At 37.4% G+C, this 22753-nt stretch overlaps 1 protein-coding gene across 1 annotated transcript in view; it reads right to left on the bottom strand.

The window, feature by feature from the left end:
* PRUNE2 (prune homolog 2 with BCH domain) overlaps positions 1–22753 on the bottom strand; it is a 243896-nt gene that overhangs the window by 87523 nt on the left and 133620 nt on the right. The window contains exon 7 of the mRNA XM_054583007.1: positions 997–1155. Coding sequence (XP_054438982.1) covers positions 997–1155 — 159 coding nt within the window. The remainder of the gene's footprint in view (positions 1–996; positions 1156–22753) is intronic.

Here is a 22753-nt window from a genome sequence, read left to right as displayed (position 1 = left end):
GATGTAGGTGTGTCAGCAAGAAGCTACAAAATGCATCTGTAGCAGGGAGAGGCGCCTCCTTCATATCTGGACATGAGAAAGCACAGAGGAGCTTTCATCAAGATCCATCAAGAAAGCCAAGATGGATCTCTTGCAGAATAGAAAGTGAGGATGTAGAAAAGAAGGGATTTGCCTGTAGCCTCCAGTGGATGCATGGAGTGTCTGACCCATTAGTGAGGAAAGATTCATTGATGAAACCGTTCTAGGCCATGCTGTCCATAGTATAATGAACTGTGTATGCTCTCACATTACTTACTAAATACACCTGGTTTGTTATATCCAGTGCCCCATTGGATTAATTTTTGTCTACATTTTATGTAATTTCTATAGCCTTGGGTTAAAAAACTTAGCTCTCAGCTGAGAGGGTCCAACTGATTACCAGTCAGAATTTTAGTACCCGGAGAGTAACTCTGATTAAAACATCAGATCGCCAGTTACTCAACACTGGGCACCAGACAGGCATTCAGGCAGGGACTAAGAAAACAGCACCCAAAGGAGGACTGGCCCTCACTTGGGTAAGAAAGCTGTGATCCCTCTTTATGGATTTATTCTATAGAGCAGGGGTCTCCAAGCCCCGCCCCTGGCCTGTTAGAGCGGGTCACATAGCAAGAGGTGAGCTCGAATGTAATGCACTTGACTCATCCCAAAGCCATCCCCCCTCCACCCCATCACCTGATCCGTGGAAAAACTGTCTTCCGTGAAACTGGTCCTTGGTGCCAAAAGGTTGGGACCACTGCTAAAGAGAATAAATATACTATTCTAGAAGAGAAGTGGTTATGGGGCTCTTTTAAAAGGCCCAATGTACAAAATGCCAACATTTCTTAAAACTCAAACTCTAGGACTTTATCTCTTGGGCCATTTCCTTTATGCCACCAGTCCATTCACCACCGCCGCATGTTCTGAGAGCAAGCAGGTTAGGATGCAGTGAAATGCACCAGCGTTGGAGGATGACCTTACCTGACTGCACAGCTCGAGGTTCTCGGAGTACACAGCGACCTGCCGCCTTGGCTGCTGCTCCTCTGATGGGTAGCTGGTCAAGAGGATAAGGACGTCAAAACCGAACTTGTCTGTAAATGCTTTCAAATCCTTGGTGATATTGCTGTGAAACAAGCAGTTCTGAAACAACAACAGGCAATTTGATATTAAAGTCAAACTGCTCAGCTTTGGGCAGTCTTTCCACAAATTTGTCTAGTCTTATGATGTATTATGACAGAGATATATTATTAGTGCTAGTGAAATAAACACTTCAAGAAAGTTTGGAAACTTTGATGCGATGGCTTACGATATACCTTGCCTGTTTGTTTTCCTAAACCAAGAAAGGAAGGGGTCTTTGCCAATACTATTAAGAGTAGCTTAGATAAGAAACAGATATTTTAACAAGATATTTGTATTTTTTTCCTGAAATACTTATTTGAATACTGACTTTCCAAAACATATGTTTCTTCTTACTGTTCCGAGGACAAAGGAATGTCTGCTATTATTGTAACCTATCACTAGAAAAATAATAAGTTATTGTTCTTTTTAATTATTGCTGTCTAATGATTATTATTTACTCCAGGCAGAGTTCCTAAAGATGAACCTAGCTGACTTTACTGAATGCTTTTTATCCTAGTATAGTCTCTTAGGAGTTTTATATAAAGGCTGTTATGTAAGATCTGCTTGTTCTATGTGATACCTAAGGAGAAATGAACAATTTTAGAAAAGAAAACCTCTACCATGGAGTACCTGTGGCTCACATCATCCTCAGAAAGTGTGCTGGCCCTTTCAAGTTTTACTAACTACAATAAGAACCACTTTATTGGCATGGTTGTCTATTTTTCTCAAAAAAAAAGAGTGAAGATCAATGCCTGGCATATACTAGTTCCTCCAAAAATGTGTGTTGAATGACTGGAGAGACAGATATGCAAAATTAGCCTGTGCTACCTAATCCTCATATATCAGCATATATATAGCATATATATGATCATAATATATAATCAATCAACTGACTGTGTACTGTGCTACTTAATGAAAATCACTATGGTATACACTCAAGAGAGAGAAAGAATTCTATTAATTTTTTCTAGTTACAAAAGTCATCAGAATTATACACCATTGGTAAAATATTAAAGCAATACAGAAATACATACTACAGAAACTGAAAGTGCCACGTACCCCGAGCTGTGAAGAGCTCAACAGCACAGTGCATTTAGGTGCAGATTTTTTCCACACCCAGATTAATGTTTGTGTGTGGTAGCTCTTTGAAACTTGTGAACTTGATGTTTGTGGCTTAGACTTTAAAATATCCATATTACATGTACTCTAATTCTACCGAATTAAATCTCAAGGTCTCTGAGGCCCCTGAGAAGGTACAAGGGACACCGGGCAGATGCGCAGGCCCAGCCCATCAGCAGCTTCCATACCCCAGAGCCTTTGCTGTCTACTCCTGCAGCAGCCACTCTCATTAGGCATCGCTCGAGGTCACTTTCACTTTTTGGTTACAAGGAATTGCACGTGGGGATTCACAAATGGCTCAGGATATATTGCTGATGAATACCAAGGGTCTGTTGCACTGACTCACTAATGACATGTATGATGTTCAAATACTATCGCCTTTGTAAGCATGTGTTCCAAAATGCCTACTGTCAGCTCTGATGCTTTTATTTATTGTCGAAGGGTATTACTAACGATCTTTAAATAGAGACTTAGAAAATTAATGCCCTTACAATAGAAGTAAATGTTTGGAATAAACTTTTAAAAAAATGGACCTCATACACACACACATTCAAATAGATAAAATTATTTCAAATACTTATTGGTGTTATCTATCAAGAACCTAATACTGAGCTTTTTGCCTTTTTGAATAGTAGAATGAGAAATGTTTCCAAAGGAAAACAAGAGTGGACAGCAACTATCTACATCTTACCTCCAGTGACGGGAGGCTTTAGCACAAGACGCCCTACCATTTTTCTTTCAAAATATTTTAACTTATGTACATAAAACCCCAAAATACATGTATAACTCCTGAAAGAAGATGAAACATTTCTAGGAGATTTTTACATATAATAAAACTGTCATGACACTCCCACTGGGTCACTCGAACAAGAGAAAGCAGGTTTTACTGAGCACAAGATTAGGATTCAGTAGAATCAGCATTATTCAAAGCCATACCAGTGGAACATTTGCTATTCCAAAATGTTGGCTGAGCTCCAACCTATTGGGATCCCTCTGTGTTAAAATGGCAGCGCTAAGATTTTGTGGGACTCAAGTCCAGTGGCAGAGTCTCAGCCATGCCCCAGACCTGCTGAAGCAGAATCGGCATTTTCCACACGTCCTGGGGGATTTGAATGCACACCGAAACCTGAAAGAGCACCACTCTAGGGAGCTATGTGTTCATTGGCGTATTTTCCTATGAAGGCCATCCCTCTGGGTTCTCGCAATGCTGTCACGACACTTCCTGACACACACCCTCTGCTCCTCATTCCTCACACTATCCCCATCATAAAAATCACCCTGCAGTATGTATTTCCGGGCCACTTTGCTAGAGGTTCTCATTTAGCAGGTCGAGGATCAGGTCAAGAATCTGTATTTCATTATGTACCGCAAGTGTTTCTTCGGCTCAAACACCTTTGAGTAACACCCATCCCTCCCGGTTTTTCTCTGGGTGGCCCCAAATGCCATAGGATCAGATGAAGTACTGGTAAAACAAAGATTTATGCGGCTCACTTAAGCATGTTAAAACAACGAAATACAGAAGATGATCAAAAACTATGTCCTACCTATCCTAATAAAACTGTCCAAACAAGGTCTTCCTGGCTTTAGGACGATGTCATGAGTTTCATGTTTAAAACACAATCAGACAAGGGAATGAGCCAGAATCTTCAGGAATCTGGGAGGCAGAGGCTGTTTATTCTGCTTTTATGCCGGTGCTGTTTGCATAGGAGATAATTTATTATTGTCTTCTAGCTACACAGGGAGTCATGTGCTGCGATGGCTCTTATGTTGCTGACAAGCTGGGCTGGCCCTGAATAAACAGCACTTCATCATCACCACAACCCAACTGTAGATACAGGTTGGCATTTTATTCCCCCCATTTCCCTTCTACCTGATAAATTACTGTTTTAGTTGCATGTATACAAATACTATTTGTTAATCTGCTCCAATGTCTCCAAAATGCTTCCCCCACCTTAAGTTAAAGTTATATACATATAGATATATATCTCCCACTCAATTTTACCAAAGATTTAGAAAATAAAGGGATTCTACCTTAATTTTCTACCTCTGCCCCCACTATATAACCTTCCACATTTGAAATATGACCCCAGCCTGAGGTTGCTGCATGGAACGTAGGAAGTTCCTTGACTGATTATTACAGCTGGGGATTGACCATCAGAACCTCAGGCTATTCCCAGTTAGGCAGAATGGGAATTGCTCCCTGTCACAACCCTTTGTCACTCACGTGTCCAATGATTTGATCATTAAGCATTTTAGAGGCCATGGGTCCTTTTGCTTTAGGAGTTCACAGTTTTGGAATGAGTAGGAAAGCCTAGGAATGGGGGCAGAAAAAGGCTTTGTTGTCTCCTGACCAAAGGCTAAGGGGTAGATCTCAAGGGCCCTTAAAAGAGGTTGATGACCACGAAGATAAAGAGCAGGGAACAGAAATTTTATGGCTTTCCTTTAACCAATGCAACAACTGAGATAGCGATAGTGATAGTGTCCAATAGATTTACTATTTTTATGGTGGATAGTGTGTGGACAAATGCAGTGGAAATTTCCATACTCTCCTATTTAGTTCTCATTCCATTGCTCTAAAAAATTTAGTCTTTATGCTATATGCTGATAACTTTAGTGCATCGCACATATAAAAATGATCTGAATAAAGTCTTGTGAACATTTGACTACTTAAATGCGAATATCCCTTGAGAGAGAAAAGCCCACTCTTTTAACATTGCTCATACAGGGGTGGGCAAAAGTAGGTTTATAGTTGTGAGTATGCAAAACAAAGTATATTATTGAATTATTATTTATTTAACTGGTACATTATTTATTACTGTTATTTTTAACCTACTTTTGCCCACTCTTGTATATTCTAACCTCCTGTTGTTCCCCGAATCCTTCCCGTTAGGTGTCTGTCCCCATTGTTTTACTCAAACTGCTGTTCTCAAAAGCACCAATTACTTCTAAGGTTGTCAAATTCAAAAGTCACTTTTCTATCCTTACTCTGCTTGACTTCTCTGAAGACTTCCACAGGCTGACCCTCCCTTCTTCTTGAAACACTTGATTTCTTCACTTTCATGACATCACATTCTCTTTGTTTTTCTCCCATCTCATTGCCTACTCCTCAGTCACCTTTGCTGATTTCTCTTCTTTAACCAGTCTCTAAATATGCACTGCCCCAGACCTTGTTTCCAAAACCTTTTTCTCTCCCTTATCTATATTCTCCCTGGTGATCTCCCCCAGTTACAAGGCATTCAAACCATCTTCCTGCCCGTGACAACCAAATCTACATTCGCCTGAACTCTAACCTGGTCTCTCCATGTGGTATTTCCATGCAAACATCTAATAAGCCATTTCAAATAAAATACAACCTACCTCCGCCACAGTGTCCTACATATCATTGCACAGCACTACCATCTGTCTATTCAGTTCTGCGAGCCAAATATCTAGGAATTATTCTTAATTCTTTCCTCATTCCTCACTCATCAGCACATCCTGTTCACTTCACTTCTGAAACATAGCTCAAGTCCAGACGTTTCTCTCACTTTTCTCCATCACTATTACTGTCAAAGGCACCATCTCATCATCTCTTGCCTGGACTTTGGTGGCAGATCCCCACCTGTGCTCCCCGCAGCTGCCCTTGTCTCCCCAAGTCAGTGCTCCATACAGAACAAAGAGAGAGCTTTTAAAAATGTAAGTAGAATCATGACACTCCTGCTTAAAACTCACTCAAAAATTTCTCAATGTACTTATTATTATTTCTATTTTAATTTTTACTTTTTAATTACAGTTGACATTCAATATTATATTAATTTCAGGTGTACAGCACAGCGGTTAGATATTTATATATCTTATGAAGTGATCCCCTGATAAATCTAGTATCTACTCGGCACCATACATAGTTATGTTCTTGACTACATGCCCTATGCTGAACTTTACATCCCGGTGACTATTTTGTAACTGCTAACTTCTACTTCTTAACACCTTCACTTTTTGCCCAGATCCCAACTCCCCTCTCTCTGGCAACCGTCAGTCGGTTCTCTGTATCTATGAGTCTGTTCTGTTTTGTTGGTTCATTTATTTTGTTTATTAGATTCCACATGTAAGTGAAATCGTGTATGGTATTTGTCTTTCTTTGTTTGACTGCTGTTTTTTTTTTAATCGGAGGAGAAAGATTTAATGTCCTTGAGAATATATAACTTTAGATATCAAGATATAATTTTATATATCAAAGAGAAAAAGTAAACAGGTAACAGAAAAATAGCTGTAGAACATAAAAGACAATTCAGAGTTGATATGTAAATGGCCAGTAAATATCTGAACGCATTGATAATCAAAGAAATCCTTTCACAATAAAATATTTCATCTTTTTTCTCTATTATTGGTAAATATTTCTAAATGGGCATTCTCATGCACTATTACGAATATATTATAGTATACCTTATTATACACTAATAGAATAGTGTATTCTATTATTATACACTAATAGTATATTCTATTATACACTACTATACACTATTATAAATAAGTAATCAGATACACAAAAAAAGGATTGCAGAAAATATTATTCACTGAATTCTTATTTTAGTAACTAAAAGTTAGAAACAACCTAAATGTCCAACAATAGATATATGACTAAATAAACTAAGAGTCACACAAAAGAATATTATGCTGCTATTAAAAATCATGCTATCAAAGAATAATTGATGATACAAGAAAACACTCATGTAGTGTTAAGTGGAAAATAATTTCTATAATTAAAATAGAATGTCATTTTTATATGTATATATGGACATTAAGATACTTTGATATTAAAGTTGTCATAATTTAATCATATTGGTCACCTAAAAATCGGACTGTGTCTCTCTATTATTTTAGGATGCTCTCTCCAAAGTTTCTAGTAAAGGCTTTGGACACAGTTGAACCCTGGGCTCTGCCATTCACTAACTGGATAACTTAAGTGAGTTACTTCACCTTCATGAGCCTTAATTTTCATCATCTGTAAAATCCCACCTTATAGAACAGTTGTAAGAATTAAGAACATATACCAAAAAGCCAGCCTAGTGACTGCCATATAGTAGAAAATAAACATTAGGTGTCTTTCCTAATTCTTAAGCTATCCAAAGGTCATTCTGAGGATCAATGGAATATAATTCATGGAAAGTATTTTACAATTTCTTGATATGGGATTTTCATATTACAATTTCTTGCCTTGTATCCTTGATAATATATGTGAACTTTCATATAATAATTACACACATTTTTAAGTCATTTAAGTGATTCACATGTAAAATTTCTAGGTGGGAGAGAATAGCGTAAGTTATACAAAGTTAAATATGAAGCCAGCTCATTTAAAAAAAAATGATGTAGGATAAAAATTCTGGGTAAGGCAGTGTTTATTTCATTAGTGGATTCTTCATCCTTAATTCCAAGTAAGACTCAACAAATGAGCCTGCATTTTTCACTACACATATAATAACTTTTAAAACATCAAAAAATGTGTAGGGATTTTTCCTTCAGCTAAATCACAAGGATGGAGCCTTTTTCATCATTTCCGTCATTTCACCCCCCCAGTGTCATATGCCCTTCAGTGGATTTTGCTCCTGATGCCCATACTTCCCATTCAGGTCCAGCATTCTGGGCCACAAGCTTAATCCAAAAAACAGTTCTCTCTCTTACAACTTACAAGTGAAATATATTGAGTAAGCCTTTTACTAAATGAAATAAATTATTTTCTAATGCCATGGACAAGCTATTCCCAGATTTATTATGTCTGAAATTTCTTTCTTCTTGCAGGTAGGATGTTTGTATATAAAAATAATTACCAAGATTAAAACAAAAGCTTGTACAGCTTCATTTTTTATTATAGTGAGTCTTAGAAACACAGTTTGACAATCCATAACTACCTTGTAAGCACAGTGGCCAGCATGAATTGCTGAGTTACTGAAATTTAAGAAGATAGTTTGACATTTATACTCTGCATGGATTTATTTCTAGACTGAAGACTATATTTTAATCAAGATATAAGAAAAATGCTGAGGTATGTATGCAAATGTTCTAACTGAAAGCTTTATGATTTATGCTACCAAAATTTCATTATGATGTTTAAAACATTCAGCAATAATAAAGTCTGATAATTTTGACAGGAAAATGATTTATGAGAACACAAAATGCATAAATTAAGAGATTTTATTTATTCTGTTTTTTTTGTGCACCCTTTAATTGGTAAGCAAAGATATTTCCCATGTTTTTACCAGATGTCATTTTTTAAAAAAACTCTATTGTTCGTATTTTTATAAGCTAGTCAAGGCACTTTAGTAATACAAACTCCACTGAGTCCATCAAAACTATATTATATATCATATTTTGAAAATACAGTCAGGCAGAATATGTTCTCATTCTTTATAGCTAAAGGAAAAGCCCTTTTGTGAAAAGATTTTGTTAGAATGAAAACTATTACAATATATAAATAATATATAACACATATACATATCAATATTATTCCCATTTAAACCAATAGCTTATTACCTAAGATAATTTAATAAAGCACTGCTTCTTCATTAAGTCACTCTGTTAAATGCTTCGCATCATCTCATTTGAACTTTAAGATGACCCGATGGGATCATCTTTGTTTTGCACTGAGAAAATGAAGGCTTTGGGAGGTTACTGATTTCATACAACTCTTATGTGTGGAAAACAGGACTCGAACCCAGGTTACTTTGACTTCAGAGCTCATATTCTAACCTTTAGGTTATTTTTGAATGGGAAAATTTTCATCACCAAAGATATGACTAATTTCATTTTTAATTTAACAGAAACAGTTATTTGCTACTTAATTTACTTCTGTTTATTATTGATTCTCCCTTCTCACTATACACAAGCAAGCCACATCCTTGATTTTAACATGTGCTAGTAATGATGTGCTGCTTAAAATTTTTGATGCTCCAATATTATTATGCTTTATGATCAATTTCTTTCTCATCTGCTCTATAAAATATAAATGTAGGCTGACCATTAAGTTTCATATGTGTAAATCTAAAATTGAAAACTTGCCCAAAAAATCTGCTATAAAGAATGCTGTGATATTCTTGCAGCAATATGCACTTTTAAAAGGTTGAACATGGATGTACACATGGAAAACAAAAACAGGAGAAGTGGCATAATTACTGGTTATCCAGAGTTATTCTTGTGTACCGTTATTTTTCTTGCTCTAATAGCTTAGACACACACAATAGAAGAACCTCATTTTGTCATTCAGTATATAAAAATCTCATTATCTAAGAATGCTTCCAACATTACTTTCCTGATGTTCAAAGGCTCAAAGAAAATCAGGAATTAGGATTGCAGGAACCAGGTAGGGAGACAAAAGAGGTAACTGTTTACCCTGAGAAGGCAGGCATTTTAATAGAAAAAAGCCTACAGTATCACCATCATTTCAAGCAGTCTTCTTGTAAAGGCACAACTATCAAAGACAAAATTAAGTGTCAATTCGCAGATGCTTCAATTTAGGTCAAGCATGTCATAAGTATGAGAGGAGAAGCAAGAGTCGTTTAAGCAATCACCTCTGTAAGGTCCTCATTTGGGTTCTGAAGCTCAAGAAGAGAAGGCGAGAGCACATGTTTATTGAAAACTGAACATCACAGTTTTCACGTCATGAGACAAATATCTATTTCCTCCTATAACCATATTATTAACGAAGAGACAGAGACACAGAAGAAGAGTACATTGGGAGATAATTTATCTGCAAGCACAGGCTTGAGTTAAGGACTTCTTGAAATGAAATGATCTGGTTTTAGATCAGCCTGAAATTGAGTGTCTTGGAGTCCTGCCTTCTCCTCACTATCTCCATCATAGAGAACCAATGCTACACCAATAGAGAGTTGCCCTGGAAAAAATGCTTTTATATACTGTACTTCCTACAAGAGTGGGCCGAAGCAGACTCCCAAAACTAGTAAATAGATTGAATGCTTGCATGTGGGAAGGTACACAACCAATTAAAGACAAACAAGTCATCATCTCATTAAGTCGCTCAGACTAATCTAAGGTCAGAGCCATAACCATCAAAACTTTTCCATACAGTACGGATTTAAGGACTCAATGAGAAAAAGCCCAGACTGTTTTTGGCCTAAGGGCCCCTTTTTTGTTTATGTATGTTTATATGGATTCTTATATGGAAATGAATAACTTAGGACCCACGCATAATGGAAAATCCTCTCATTAGTCATGCTTTATTTTTGAAGTGGTAGAGCCTGGGCAACACTCAAGCTATAGAATAATAATAATAAATTATTTCCATAATTGTGTATAAATGTTTGAAAAAATCCCTTTTGGCTTGTTTTGAGCCATGAGCCTAAAGACTTATGGCTTTATTTATTTTCCTTTGTGAAAATAAATCATCTGGTTTGAACAATATTTCAAGGAAGCAGGAGACCTTCCTTCCTCTCTGGGTACCCCTTTCTGATTTATGAAAACCACCAGTCAAGTCTCCAGAGTGCTTGCTACCCGTGTACATACACACACTTCTGATTTCTCTAAGCTGTGTCAATATTAACCTGACCAAATGAAGATCACACTGTCTCTTTTGTTCCTCACGCTTCTCACATGGAGAGCACAATATGGCTCTTGTCAGAGGTGCTTCATCATTTTGGCTCAAGGAAACTGCCAGTACAGTTTGGGATTCGTTCTTCATGGGCAGATATCCTGATGGGTCTAATGAAGCCTTTCTGCTGACAACTCATTTGCTAAAAATACCCAACCATCACCACGTTTAAGTGGGGAGTATGATTGTGTCCCCTTTGCTATCTACCCAATGAAAGTAATTTTTTTGAAGTCTAAAAAAATCTATCTCAGGGTGCATACCTCATACACTCATGTATGTGTTCTTGCTAGTTTCCATGTGCTCACTGATAAACTTTATGACAATCTTAAATTGGAATATAATAGGGTAAACACCAATCTTAGAGCTCACATGCAGAGCCAACAGTCTGTGTGTGCCATTTGTTGCAATCTAAGCTAATTACCAGAAACCCCCTCCAGAAAACAGATACACTCTGGGGTTTGTGGTTTTATTTTTATTTGGAGAAATCTGTATGCGGGGAGCTGAAGGAATTCATTTTCAGGTAAGGACACTGTCATGACTCTCTAAGTTGCAAGTCACAGGAACATTAACTCAAACTGGCTGAAGAGAAAGAAAGTCAGAGGATCTGGGGAACATTCTTGAAGAGGCAAAGGAAGACCTGGGGACAAGCTGGGAGGAGGGCAGGAGTCACCAGGGTTGTGCTGGCCACCCGGCTTCTCCAGCCTCTTTCCTGCCTTCCTTCTCCTCTGCTGCACGCGGTGGGAAATGGGTGGCTGCAGTCCCAGTGTGGACCTTTCCATTGCAGTCACGGCCCACTCCCTGTTGGTCTTGAGTTTGAAAACCCTGGAGATGGAATTCCGCACCAAGCAATTGAGGTGAATTGGGAAGACCACAAAATACAGACACAGCACGTGTTATGACAAGAGTGATGGGTAAGAGTCCTTTCCTAGAAGAGGGGTGCTGAGCAGATGAGCCCCTAGGTGTGCACCCTAGATATCAAGCACAAAGGGCTAACACGCACACGCACGTGCACAAGCACACACCCATATGCACTCTCACTATCACCTCCTACACACACACATCATATAGTTTCCCAAATTCCCATTTCATCCCCAGCCAACAAAGCCCAGTCATAGGAAGAGTCATGATGCTTGGAAAGATAACCTCAGGGAAGTAATTTGGTTAACTTTCATTTGAATGGCAATTTGCACTCAATTAAGAAGGATATTAAAAAGAGGAATGACAAAACAAATTTATAAAAGTGTTAAGCTTATAAAATGAAAGTGGTGCTCAATCAATCAAAAATATATAGTGCCATCTAATCAAGCCAGGATAAAAAGGCCAAGCCTGCTTATTTCTTTATTCTTTCAGGTCAATGTGTGGGGTTCTCTTTCTGGCCCCCGAAGTCTTTAGATGCTCAAATTTCTACCACGAATGTCAAATTTTCATTGCTATTTGCACCATACGTATAAGGCACTCAAATGCTTTCAATACAAATTAGAAATAATCTACAGGCCCTTCCTACAAGGGAGAGGATTTGCGCTAACTCTGTTAGAACAGAAGTTGTATATACAAATGTACATTTATATACAATCATTTTATACAAGACTTATTTAAAATAAGAGTGTTATTATAGAGTATTATAAATAGAGTGTTATAAATAGGCATTAAGCACGCTAAATACAGAAAAAAAGTTAGAATTCATAACAGGTAAAAGAAATAACTTTAGAACATGGTTTCTCAACCTTGGCACTGTTGACTTTTGGGGCCGGGTAATTCTTTATTGTGGGTCTGTTCTGCGCATTGTAGCAGCATTTCTGGCCTCTACGCAATAGATGCCAGTGGCAAACTCCTTTCCCTAGTTGTGAAAATCCAGTATGTCTCCAGACATTGTCAAATGTCTTCTGAGGGACAAAGAAGCCCTAATTAAGAACCATGGCTTTAGATAATAATAGTAGGAGAGTATTGCAAGCCTAAAATGTAATTCATATTACATTAAACTTTTTTAGAAAAACATTATGACATAAAACAAGATACATCATAATTCTGTCTGGCTTAAGAGGTAGGAGAATTAAAAAATAAAATCATGAATGGAAAGCATTTACACAATTACTTAGTACTAACTAGTGAAGCATTTCCTTTTTCTAAGCTGGTAAAAATTTAAAATTTTCATTAATTGCCTTTTAGTGTTTAGTGGTGTGCTTATAAAGTAAATAGCATTTTTATTCTCTTACACAAAGAAAAAAGTAGAATTATTTAAAGGAAAAAGGGAAATTTTCACTAAAACATCTACTTCCTGTTTCAGGAAAATGAGGTTTTCCTAAGTATTTTCCAGAGCTTTGTTAGTCTAGAAAAATTGTATCAATCCAGATCAGTTATAAGTAAATGGTGCACTTTAAAACACCAAACTTTATATTTAGCATTCCTGAAAATGACATGCAAACTTACTTTTACTCCCTTATGGTAACCTTAAAAAATGGCAGATGCTTGAGGGCAATGCAACAGGCCTGGGGCACTGCAAGCGTTCTATCAATGGTTAGAACCCTTGACTGATAACAGACTACACGGAAAAATTAATCAAATTTTAGGCCCATTTCTGAGCCTTAGTTATCTGAACCCGTATGTCTATATCACCAGTTCTAAACCCTGGCTGTACCTTAGAATAACCCAAGTAGATGTTAAATACACACACACACACACACACACACACACACACACACACACACATACACAAATACTCTGACCCCACCCCATGAGATTTCAATGGAATTGGCTTAAGGATGAGGCCTGGGCATCATATGTTTTTCAGAGAGTTCCAGTTATTATTCTAATATATAGCTAAGGTTGAGAATAGTAGTCATATTGAAATAAAAATATTTTCAATTCATGCTGTGTAGACACAGTTTCTGCATCAGTGATTCTTGTTTCTATTCATTTGAGTGGACTTAAATAGTCACTGGGGAAAACTAAATTACAAAAATATATGTTCACATTTTTTTTTAAGTAACCATTACTCCCTCTGAATGAGTGATAATAAAATGAAGTACTTAAAACCATGGGTTTGAAATCTGACAGCCCAATTTCAAATCCTATCCCCATATCCTGTTATTTTTGTAGCATTAGGCAAGTCACTTGATCCTAATTACCTACTTTATAAAATGAGATGACCTATGAAACGCTTAGTCCAGGATCTCTCACAGAGCCGTGGTAGCTCCCCGTGATAGCAGCAGCAGAACCAACAGCTACAATGATGTTAACAGTACATTTATCTGCCAGTTGGATCATTAGAAAATATCCATCCTTAGGTACAGTTTAGAGATGACCTTTTTGCCTTACATATATTGGAAAAAGTAATTTTCTATTTAAGATTCTTTTGTTGTAGCCCATTGTTTCAATTATGTAAGATCTATAATTTCTGATTGAAGGGATTATCAGGTTTAGAGAAAGTGCCTGACAAATTAGCCAGACCATGTAATGGTCTAGATTAATTGGAGAAAGAAGTTCTTCTTCAGATTCTGCTTTTCCTGTGTAGTCATGGTAAATCAATGGGCCTCAAACTTTAGCCACATCAGCTTCACCTGGGGGGCTTCTACAAACATACTAACAGTGAATCTGGAAGGAAATGTTGAATATTCTTAATACCTTTCTCTCTTTTGAAAAATGAGAAATCCAGAGAATATAGGACTTACCTAAGAACAGTGCAGAATCCTAATAAGATAGAGGAAGTGATTTCAAACTGAGACTATGGCAATGAAATAGTGGTTCTGCAACTACATTTTGTTAGTCATCAAAGCAAATCTCCTTTACTTGTAGAAAACAAGTCAAACCTTCACACAGGCATATCTCGCTTTATTGTACTTCACAGACGTTGCGTTTTTTACAAATTCAAAGCAAGACCTCAGCCAGCAAAAAGATTATGACTCGCTTTATTGTAATATTTGCTTAATTGCATTGGTCTGGAACTGAACCCACAACATCTCCAAGGTATGGCTGTACCCGGACACCCCTACCACTCTCACTACCAGCAAATATCCACACTTCTAAAGGGCCCCGGCACACACGTTTCTGTCATAGAAAATTGTGCTTAGACACATTCTCTGAAGAAAAAAGGGTGACTTGAAGCTGAAATCTTCTCTTTGTTAATCCTGTTCTAGAACCTCTAAGATCCCCTGCGCACACATATTTGGCTTGATTGTTGACAAGAGTTTTGAATTATTCTATTTTTTGTTGCCTTTTATTCACCCTAACTTTAGAATCAGGCCACTGGAAAAGTTTTCTTCTTTCTTACACAGATGCAAAGACAAGCAACCCATTTCTCCATAGTCTCTTGTTAGCAAGCCCAACTAACTTAAGAATGTGCAGTACTTAGGTCGTGTACTTTGTCTGTGTCTGGTTTTTTCCCCTAGGGTTTGAGATGTCCGTTAGTGAGGCTCATGGAGCATCTGTTTTTCCTACTCCTGGCTTCTGGCATGTCCCTCCAGGCAGCTCCTCCTGACATGGACTGAAAGAGAGAGAAGTGGACCTCCAGTGACCACCAGCCCCCTGGACCAAGGCTCCTGGTTTAGAAAGCCTCCACGTATGTGTCTGTCTTAATTGATCTCCCTGCTTTACCTATTATTCTCAACTCTGTTTCCACGCTCAGACTAAAATATCGCCAAGAATGCCAATATGCCCACCAAGTGGCTGGAAGTTTGGACAAAAAGAAATTTTCTCCTATTCAAAGAGTTGTGCTGCACACCTACTGTTATCACATCCCCACCACTGACTACTGAACAGAAATTTCTGGAGAGAAATGCCACACATATATCCGCAAGTTGAGACACTCAGTGGATGAACAGCATTCTTAATTCAGAGATGCATTTTCTGCATCAAATATGGAAAATATGGAATATGCTGAGGTAGTCTTTGCTTGGGAAACATTGTCCTTCCATCTCTCCTCCCAAATCCTGTTCATCTCACTCTAGGCTTCCTCCTTTTCATAGTCTATGCTTTAAGCTCCAATTTCTCTAAGCTCCATCCTCGCCTCCATCCGCAGCATCTGCTCTAGAACAGCGCTTTCTTACTGGTGATGATCTGTATCTCAAACTGGTTGGTGAGCAGAGACCACAGTCATCCTGGCCTCCATGCTCTAGGAAGAATCTTCTTATTGAGGTGCAAAACGTATCTAAATGAATATGCTGTTCAATGAACAAAACTGAAAATCACCAGCATTCCTTAAAGTCTGGATAAAATAGACTGCTTCACGTTTCAGGGCAGATGTTTGATGCAGCATATAATCTACCTGCTGCAGGTACTTCCGCATTTCAATGCTGCCCCTCCCGGTGAGAAGTGAGACAGTGCAGCCTTCTGCACTATGCCTAGCCTTCCGCCTGTCCAGGGGGAGAGAGAGCTGCAAAAATACTTCTCAAGATAGATTTGGATTTCTGCTTCTCTTCTCCATTTCTGCCATTTTAAAAAACTTGTCAAAGGGTCTGGGCAGCTGACTAACTGGGAAAATAGCAGTAGAATGCTTTTTCTACCTGCCGAGAGAGGCCGCTCTTCTACATGACTGAGTGTGCCACAGATATGAGTCCTTGGGAGAAAACAGGAAGCAAGCTTTTTGCCTCCTGCGTGGCTGAGCACAACCTCACCTCACACTCCCTCAACATCTGAAAACCAGAGAGAAATATATTTAAGGATTAAAATAATTTGCTGAGCAAAAGCGCTTTTTCCAAACTAGAAACCTCTAACTTTTTTCCTTGACTGTACCATTTCTCTGGAATCATCATCAAACAACTGATCTTTCTTTAGATTTTTTAAGAGGCCAAGTGGGTGAGGTGACATCTTAGGTGATTGAAATCCTCATCTACAATATTTCAGGACAATCTTATTAACTCTTTACAATATCAGAGGTCATATAATTAACTTCACAGGTTTCTTATTCTGTGCCATAAGCTATAATGAGTTTTGTTCTTCTAAGGTTTCTGTTACTAATTTTGTGACCCATAGAGTCATTTTTTTCTTAAAGTGGTTTGTATCTAAAAAGTTTTAGGTTTCCTCTTTCTGAAGAATAGGTAATACTAATGAGTTAAGTAATCTGGTATCTAAAAGCTAGTTTGATTATTAAAGAAAAGTATGCATTGAAGGTCTTCTAGGTAGGGGATTCAGGTTAAGTATCATTGAATGAAACGGCAAGACCAGCCTGGGCTCCAAAAGACATGTTGATTTTCCCTGTTTCTAGATGATTTCCCTTCTTTACATCAAAATGAGGGGGGTAGGGTAGGTATTTTTCAGGTCCCCTCAAGTTCATGATTTAATATTTCTAAGATTAAAAGGTGTTCAGAAGCTAATGTCCATCAGGACCAGAGGAGAAGATAACAAAAGTACAAAAATATTTACATTTTAAAATTGTGAACCTGTAAGAGAAAAGATGGTAATATAGCAAAGCAACAAAGACCCCTGGCTCTGAAATGGGGCAGATTTGCTCTGTTCCCAGCTATGTCATTTATAGTTACATAACTTTGGGTAAGGTATCTAGTCTCTAAACCCTGATTTCTGCATCCAAAATGAGGAACATAATAATATCTACTTAGTTTATTGAGAAGATTAAAGGAGATAATTCATATAAAACTCTAGCACAATGCTTAGAATTTTGTGAATAGCCAATACTCAGTTTATAATAAAAAGAAGAGTTTAGTTTATCACAATCATATGCATTGTCCGTCCATCATTACTTCATTTGGAAAGACTTATTCTCACTTCAGGTGGTTGATGGGGGGCTGTCTTTAACCCCAGACTGATCTAGGTGTGGCAGGTGAGTCAGACCAGTCAAACTATCTCCCACTCACTTGACTACCTAATGGATTCAGAAATAAAATGTGACCTGACATAGGTCAATCAGAGGCTTCACAGGAGTTTTGTGAAGCTCTCTGTTCCTCTGCAATCTTGCAGTCTAAGTTTGGAGCTGCCCATGTCCATATTGGGGAATCACAGAGAGAGCTACCTGCAAAGGCAGCCAATTGTGATAAACACAGACACAAGAGCTGTAGAGAAGAGACAACCTTGGATAATATAATTTGACTTGGAGTCCAGGGATATCAGAAGCTAGTTATACCTGGGATTATCATTTACTAGAGTAATTAGTCCCCTGTTTTCCTAAAGCACATCTGAGTGTAGTTTCTGTCACTAAAGAAATAATGAATAGAGAAGCAAATCTACAACTTACAAAAAACCTACTAAGTGATTATAATAACATCAGTGGACATTTGTAGAAGCAGAGGCTGCTTCAAGAAAAAAATATTTTCTTCTAAATCATCACTTTTACACTTTAGAAACACAGTCCCCCCTTCTATTGAATAAGTTAGTTATTTTCCTCATTACTTGTAGCTGGTGGATAGCTTCATAATGCCTGAAAATTAAGTCAATGAGACAGCAAAAGAAGTGGGGGCGGTTGTGGGGGGACCCTACCAGCTGGATTCCTAGAAGCCAAGACAGGGAAACAGCAGAAGTAACTGGAAGACTGACCATGGGAGATTTTGGGATCACTTGCTAGGCTGTATCAGCCTAGGAAGGTACACACTGATCAAAGGCTACCATGCAAAGAATTAACTAAGTGTTCTAACACTTTAAAAGAAGGTAAAAATTTATGTCTACAGAGGAATGTTGGCTTTTCTATATATGATCAAAGTAATCTTAATTGATTTTTACCAATTTTCCAGTTGGTAGTAAGATAAAAAAATTAGTGGTGTCCATTTAATAGATGAGAAAGTTGAAGCTCAAGAAGCTTCAGGAATATTCCCAATGTCGCAGAGTTATTTGACAGTGAGGCAGAAACTGGAACCCTAGTTTTCTAAGCTTTGCTCTCATACAGTTGTATATGCCACCTGTCCTCATTTGAAGCTAAGTGCAAGATCTGATATGAACATGAAAGGAATTTATTTAACTTAACATTGCCTTTCTTTTAAACACTTATCATTTTCACATTGTACTCTAGGGAGAAAATATAAATCAAATTTGGATAGTTGGTGAAATTACTTTTCAGGTTAATGGTTTAGTAGAGTGTTTGTGGGTGTGTGGGTATTTCAAAACTTTTAAGAGAGAATTTCTTTATACACTTTTTCAGAAATAATTGATAATGTCAGCACATGATGGCAGGCATGCAGGATATTTGGTGTTGTTCTGTGAATAAAACACATAGATACTGCAAACAAAATTAGGCAAAATGTTATATGATGTGCCTTATGCTATAGATAATTTCTGGTCTGGTGCCTAAAAGAAAGGAAAGTTCTGATGTTAACTTCTTGAAGGACCAAAAATGAGCAGAAAGTTGCTCAATAGTTTATGAGTGGCTTCATTCTTGTGCTTGCCCGTATTCCAGCATCTGAAGCATCTGAATATGGCAGCAGAGGAGGTCTAAATACAGGGTGGGCAAAAGTAGTTTGATAATTGTGAGTACGTGAAACACAGAATTTATTCTTATATTATTATTTTTTAACTCTTGTATTATTTTCCATATGAACAACTGTCAACCTACTTTTGTCCACACTGTGTAAGCAATTATAGCACCACCTATTCCCCAACAGAGGTTCTGAGCACTATAAACTCTCCTGCCCTCCATAATGACCACAGAAAGGGTGCATGTGTGGTACAGCTTTGTACTTTAGAGAAAGGTATGATGTAGTAGGTAGAGAGACTATCCTTACTTCAATTCTCACTAGCTGTTGTCAACAGCAGTCTAGGTCTTTTCTTGTGTAGCTGTATCCTTTCTTGAGATAAAACTAAGAAACATGCTAATTTATAGGCTTAACTGTAACTAGAAGCACAAGGGCATACCTTGTGCCTTCTCTTCCTTATTTAAAGGTAAGAGTCTATAAGTAAACTGCCAGGTTGATGAGTCTAGGAATTATCAAGCTTTGGCAGTTGGTTGCCTCCAGCTCCATCCTTTCTTGAAAGGGGCACAGATGATCACTTAAATCAAGCTCAATATTGAATCATGGGCAGTGCTTGACTTTACTAACATCAGGGAGAGCAGACATCTATATGAACTGCTGTAGGGCAACCCTTAAGGGTGTAGACTGTGAGACCATACAAAAATATTATAGGTCCCATAGTCAGAAACCTCACCAGGAGCTATCTATTTTAGCAACATAGCCTCAGGTACAAATTTACATGCAATAATTCATATTCTACCAAATAAATCCCAGGCAAACAGAATAATGCAAAAACACATTTCCTGCTGTCAAGAAAATTTCTAGCAAAATTAATCAACCATTCATCCATTCAGGCTCTTTGCATACCCTTTTGTCAAAGAGGGAATACTAAGAGATTTCTTTTCTCTTCCACGCACTCATTTCAATGAATTGAAGAATCCATCAAGCTTGAGTTGATTTATTGAACTGTCTCTTAGCTCAGCAGTACTACTACAGCAAATGAACTGGTAACTTCTCCTAAAATCAGCAGTGATTCGATTCAATAATATCTGATTTATTTAACTCTTTGTAATTCCAGATTTAACTTATTCTTGCATTTTAGCTCAGAGCATATTGATTTTCAGCCTATTTCTAAATAGTAGAAAATTTTGGGTAAAACATTGTACAATAATATGCATTATTTAGCATTCTGATAGTACTAATTACAACATATAGACACTTAAGACTTCTTCCTTTGCAAGACTTTAAAAGCCTATTAATATTAGGTAAATTATTAAAAAAGATTTCTTTAAAGATCTACAGTTGTTTTTCATTTTGCTCCAATCTCCCATTGCATCTCCAATGCAAATTCTTTGTTCTGGTGGTTAATGTTCAGCATTAAATTGAATGCCCAGTCACTTTGGTTCAAAGCCTAAAAACACATAGATTTCTTATTTTTGTATTTATTTTCATCATTCTACCAGGTGAGGAGAATCACTATGAGGAGGTATTTAAGACATAAACATTTTATAGAAACCAAGCCTACTGTTTAAACATGGGTTTTCTCACCAAACCCATGTCCACTGAGCCCCACAGAGCCCATTTATCACATACCAGCTTTGCATTTTTCTTTGTAAAGATATACGACCTTTGCCTATTAGATTTCATTAACGGGGCACCATACAAGGCTCCTTTGCACATGGCAGGATAGAAAGCTCAACATCCTTGCCTGAAGGATTTGTGGGAACAAGCTCATCTTCAATCTTTGTCCCTGGGAGGCACTTTTAACACCTGCCAACCACAGCACTATCATCAGAAAAACATTTAGAGATTTATCTTCAGGCTGGTAATTATAAGAGATAATTTGTTTGGAGTATGGATAAAGTTGGTCTAGCATAAACAAACTAGAGGCTCAAATTACATGACGAACATCATTAACTATTGATTTAACCACTGCGAGTCTGCAAGCTCACTGACATTCTCTGAAGATGGCAGGGTCCTGAGTGACAACTTTGGCCTAGAAATTCATGGAAGCTGAGGATTGCTTTCCTGGGCATGCTCAGAGTCCCCCTGGATTCTTCATTTCCTTCTCTTGGAGACCCAACTCTAGGTAACGTCTGCTTAGAGTTCTGAATGTTTAGAGTTTAAGAAATGTAGATTGTCATATTTTAGAATTCAAGATTATTTGTTCTGTGAAGAGATTTTTAGGAGGATGGCATCAAAGTCATCATGTGTCATACTGTTTACTTTTCACAGCCTTTTACATATATTAGCTCATCAGAGCCTCAGAGCCACCCTGTGAATGGGTAAAGCTGGCTTTGAGTCCATTTTATAAGTGAGGAAACTGAGATACAGAGGAGCTGGGGGTTAAGGACCTTGACCAAACTACATTATGAGTGGATAATAAAAGGATACTTCATTCAAAGTGCCTCAAGGAACCAAGAGCAAAGTCATTCACCTCTTTTAGTTTAAGAAGATATTTGTAGGTAGAAAGCTAAGATAGGACTTTGTATACAACCTGTTTTCTGCACAGAACACCAGTGCACAGAAATGAAATGAGGACCCTGGGGTAAGAAATACACATTTCTCTTGTCTCGTGGACAAATATACAGATATAAGAATACATGCTAGAGTTCCTGGTTGGAATATCCAACACAGCTCTGCCTTTAAGTATCTTACTGTGAAGGGTTCTAGCCTCAAGATTTCAGTTTAAAGCAGAGCCTATATACTCAGTAAGTACTCAATAAACGGCAAAACTAATATTAATGCCATCATTAATTATGGTAACAAAAGCTCCACTGAGCCTTTCCCAAATATAGGTCTACAATTTCTTATCAGAAATCCCTGTGGCCAAGGATATATTTTGCAATTTGGGATTGGTTTTATTTGATAAAGGTAACATGGTACCTATAATGAATATTATGCTAGGTCTGCTCCCCTAAAACACACAAATATGTATGAATGAAATGTATATTATGGGACAAAGACTATAAATACCAGGTCAGAGCTGCTGTTGAAGATGTTCAAAAATCCTAGAGTTTTTGAGAGATTTTTGAATTTCAGAATTACAGATGAAGGATTATAGACCTGGACTAAATTTCAATAAAATGTTAAATATTAAATATCCACTGCTCAATGAAAAGGGCAGAGATCATTTCCAATTACATGCTAAGTTTAGAATTAGAAATTGAAAGGTCATCTGGTTGACCACCAATGTGAGTCAATTCAAAGAAGAGAGCCAAAGGACATCAAAGAAAAAAATCTCACTAATACAAACTGTACTAATTAATTCATATAGTAGACTGTCCAAAATTTACATTTGCTTTCTCAATGAAAACAGTTGTTCTCAAGTGCTGAAACAGAAATATTTTACATACTTAAGAATAGTATTTTATAATCTTTACACTTAATTAAACATTTTATAATTAAAATTAAAATTGCTATATTTCATTAGAAATCTCTCTTAACTGGTGATTAAGGTAGATATCCAAATTTCTTCTAAGTATCAGTTATCTGTTGCTTGACTCAAGTTTTCATGTTAGAAAACTTATTT

Source organism: Pteronotus mesoamericanus, unplaced genomic scaffold (assembly GCF_021234165.1).
Source record: "Pteronotus mesoamericanus isolate MK-2021 breed Mesoamerican mustached bat unplaced genomic scaffold, CSHL_Meso_final contig_73, whole genome shotgun sequence".
Classification (NCBI taxonomy): domain Eukaryota; kingdom Metazoa; phylum Chordata; class Mammalia; order Chiroptera; family Mormoopidae; genus Pteronotus; species Pteronotus mesoamericanus.
This window is presented reverse-complemented; position numbering and strand designations above follow the sequence as displayed.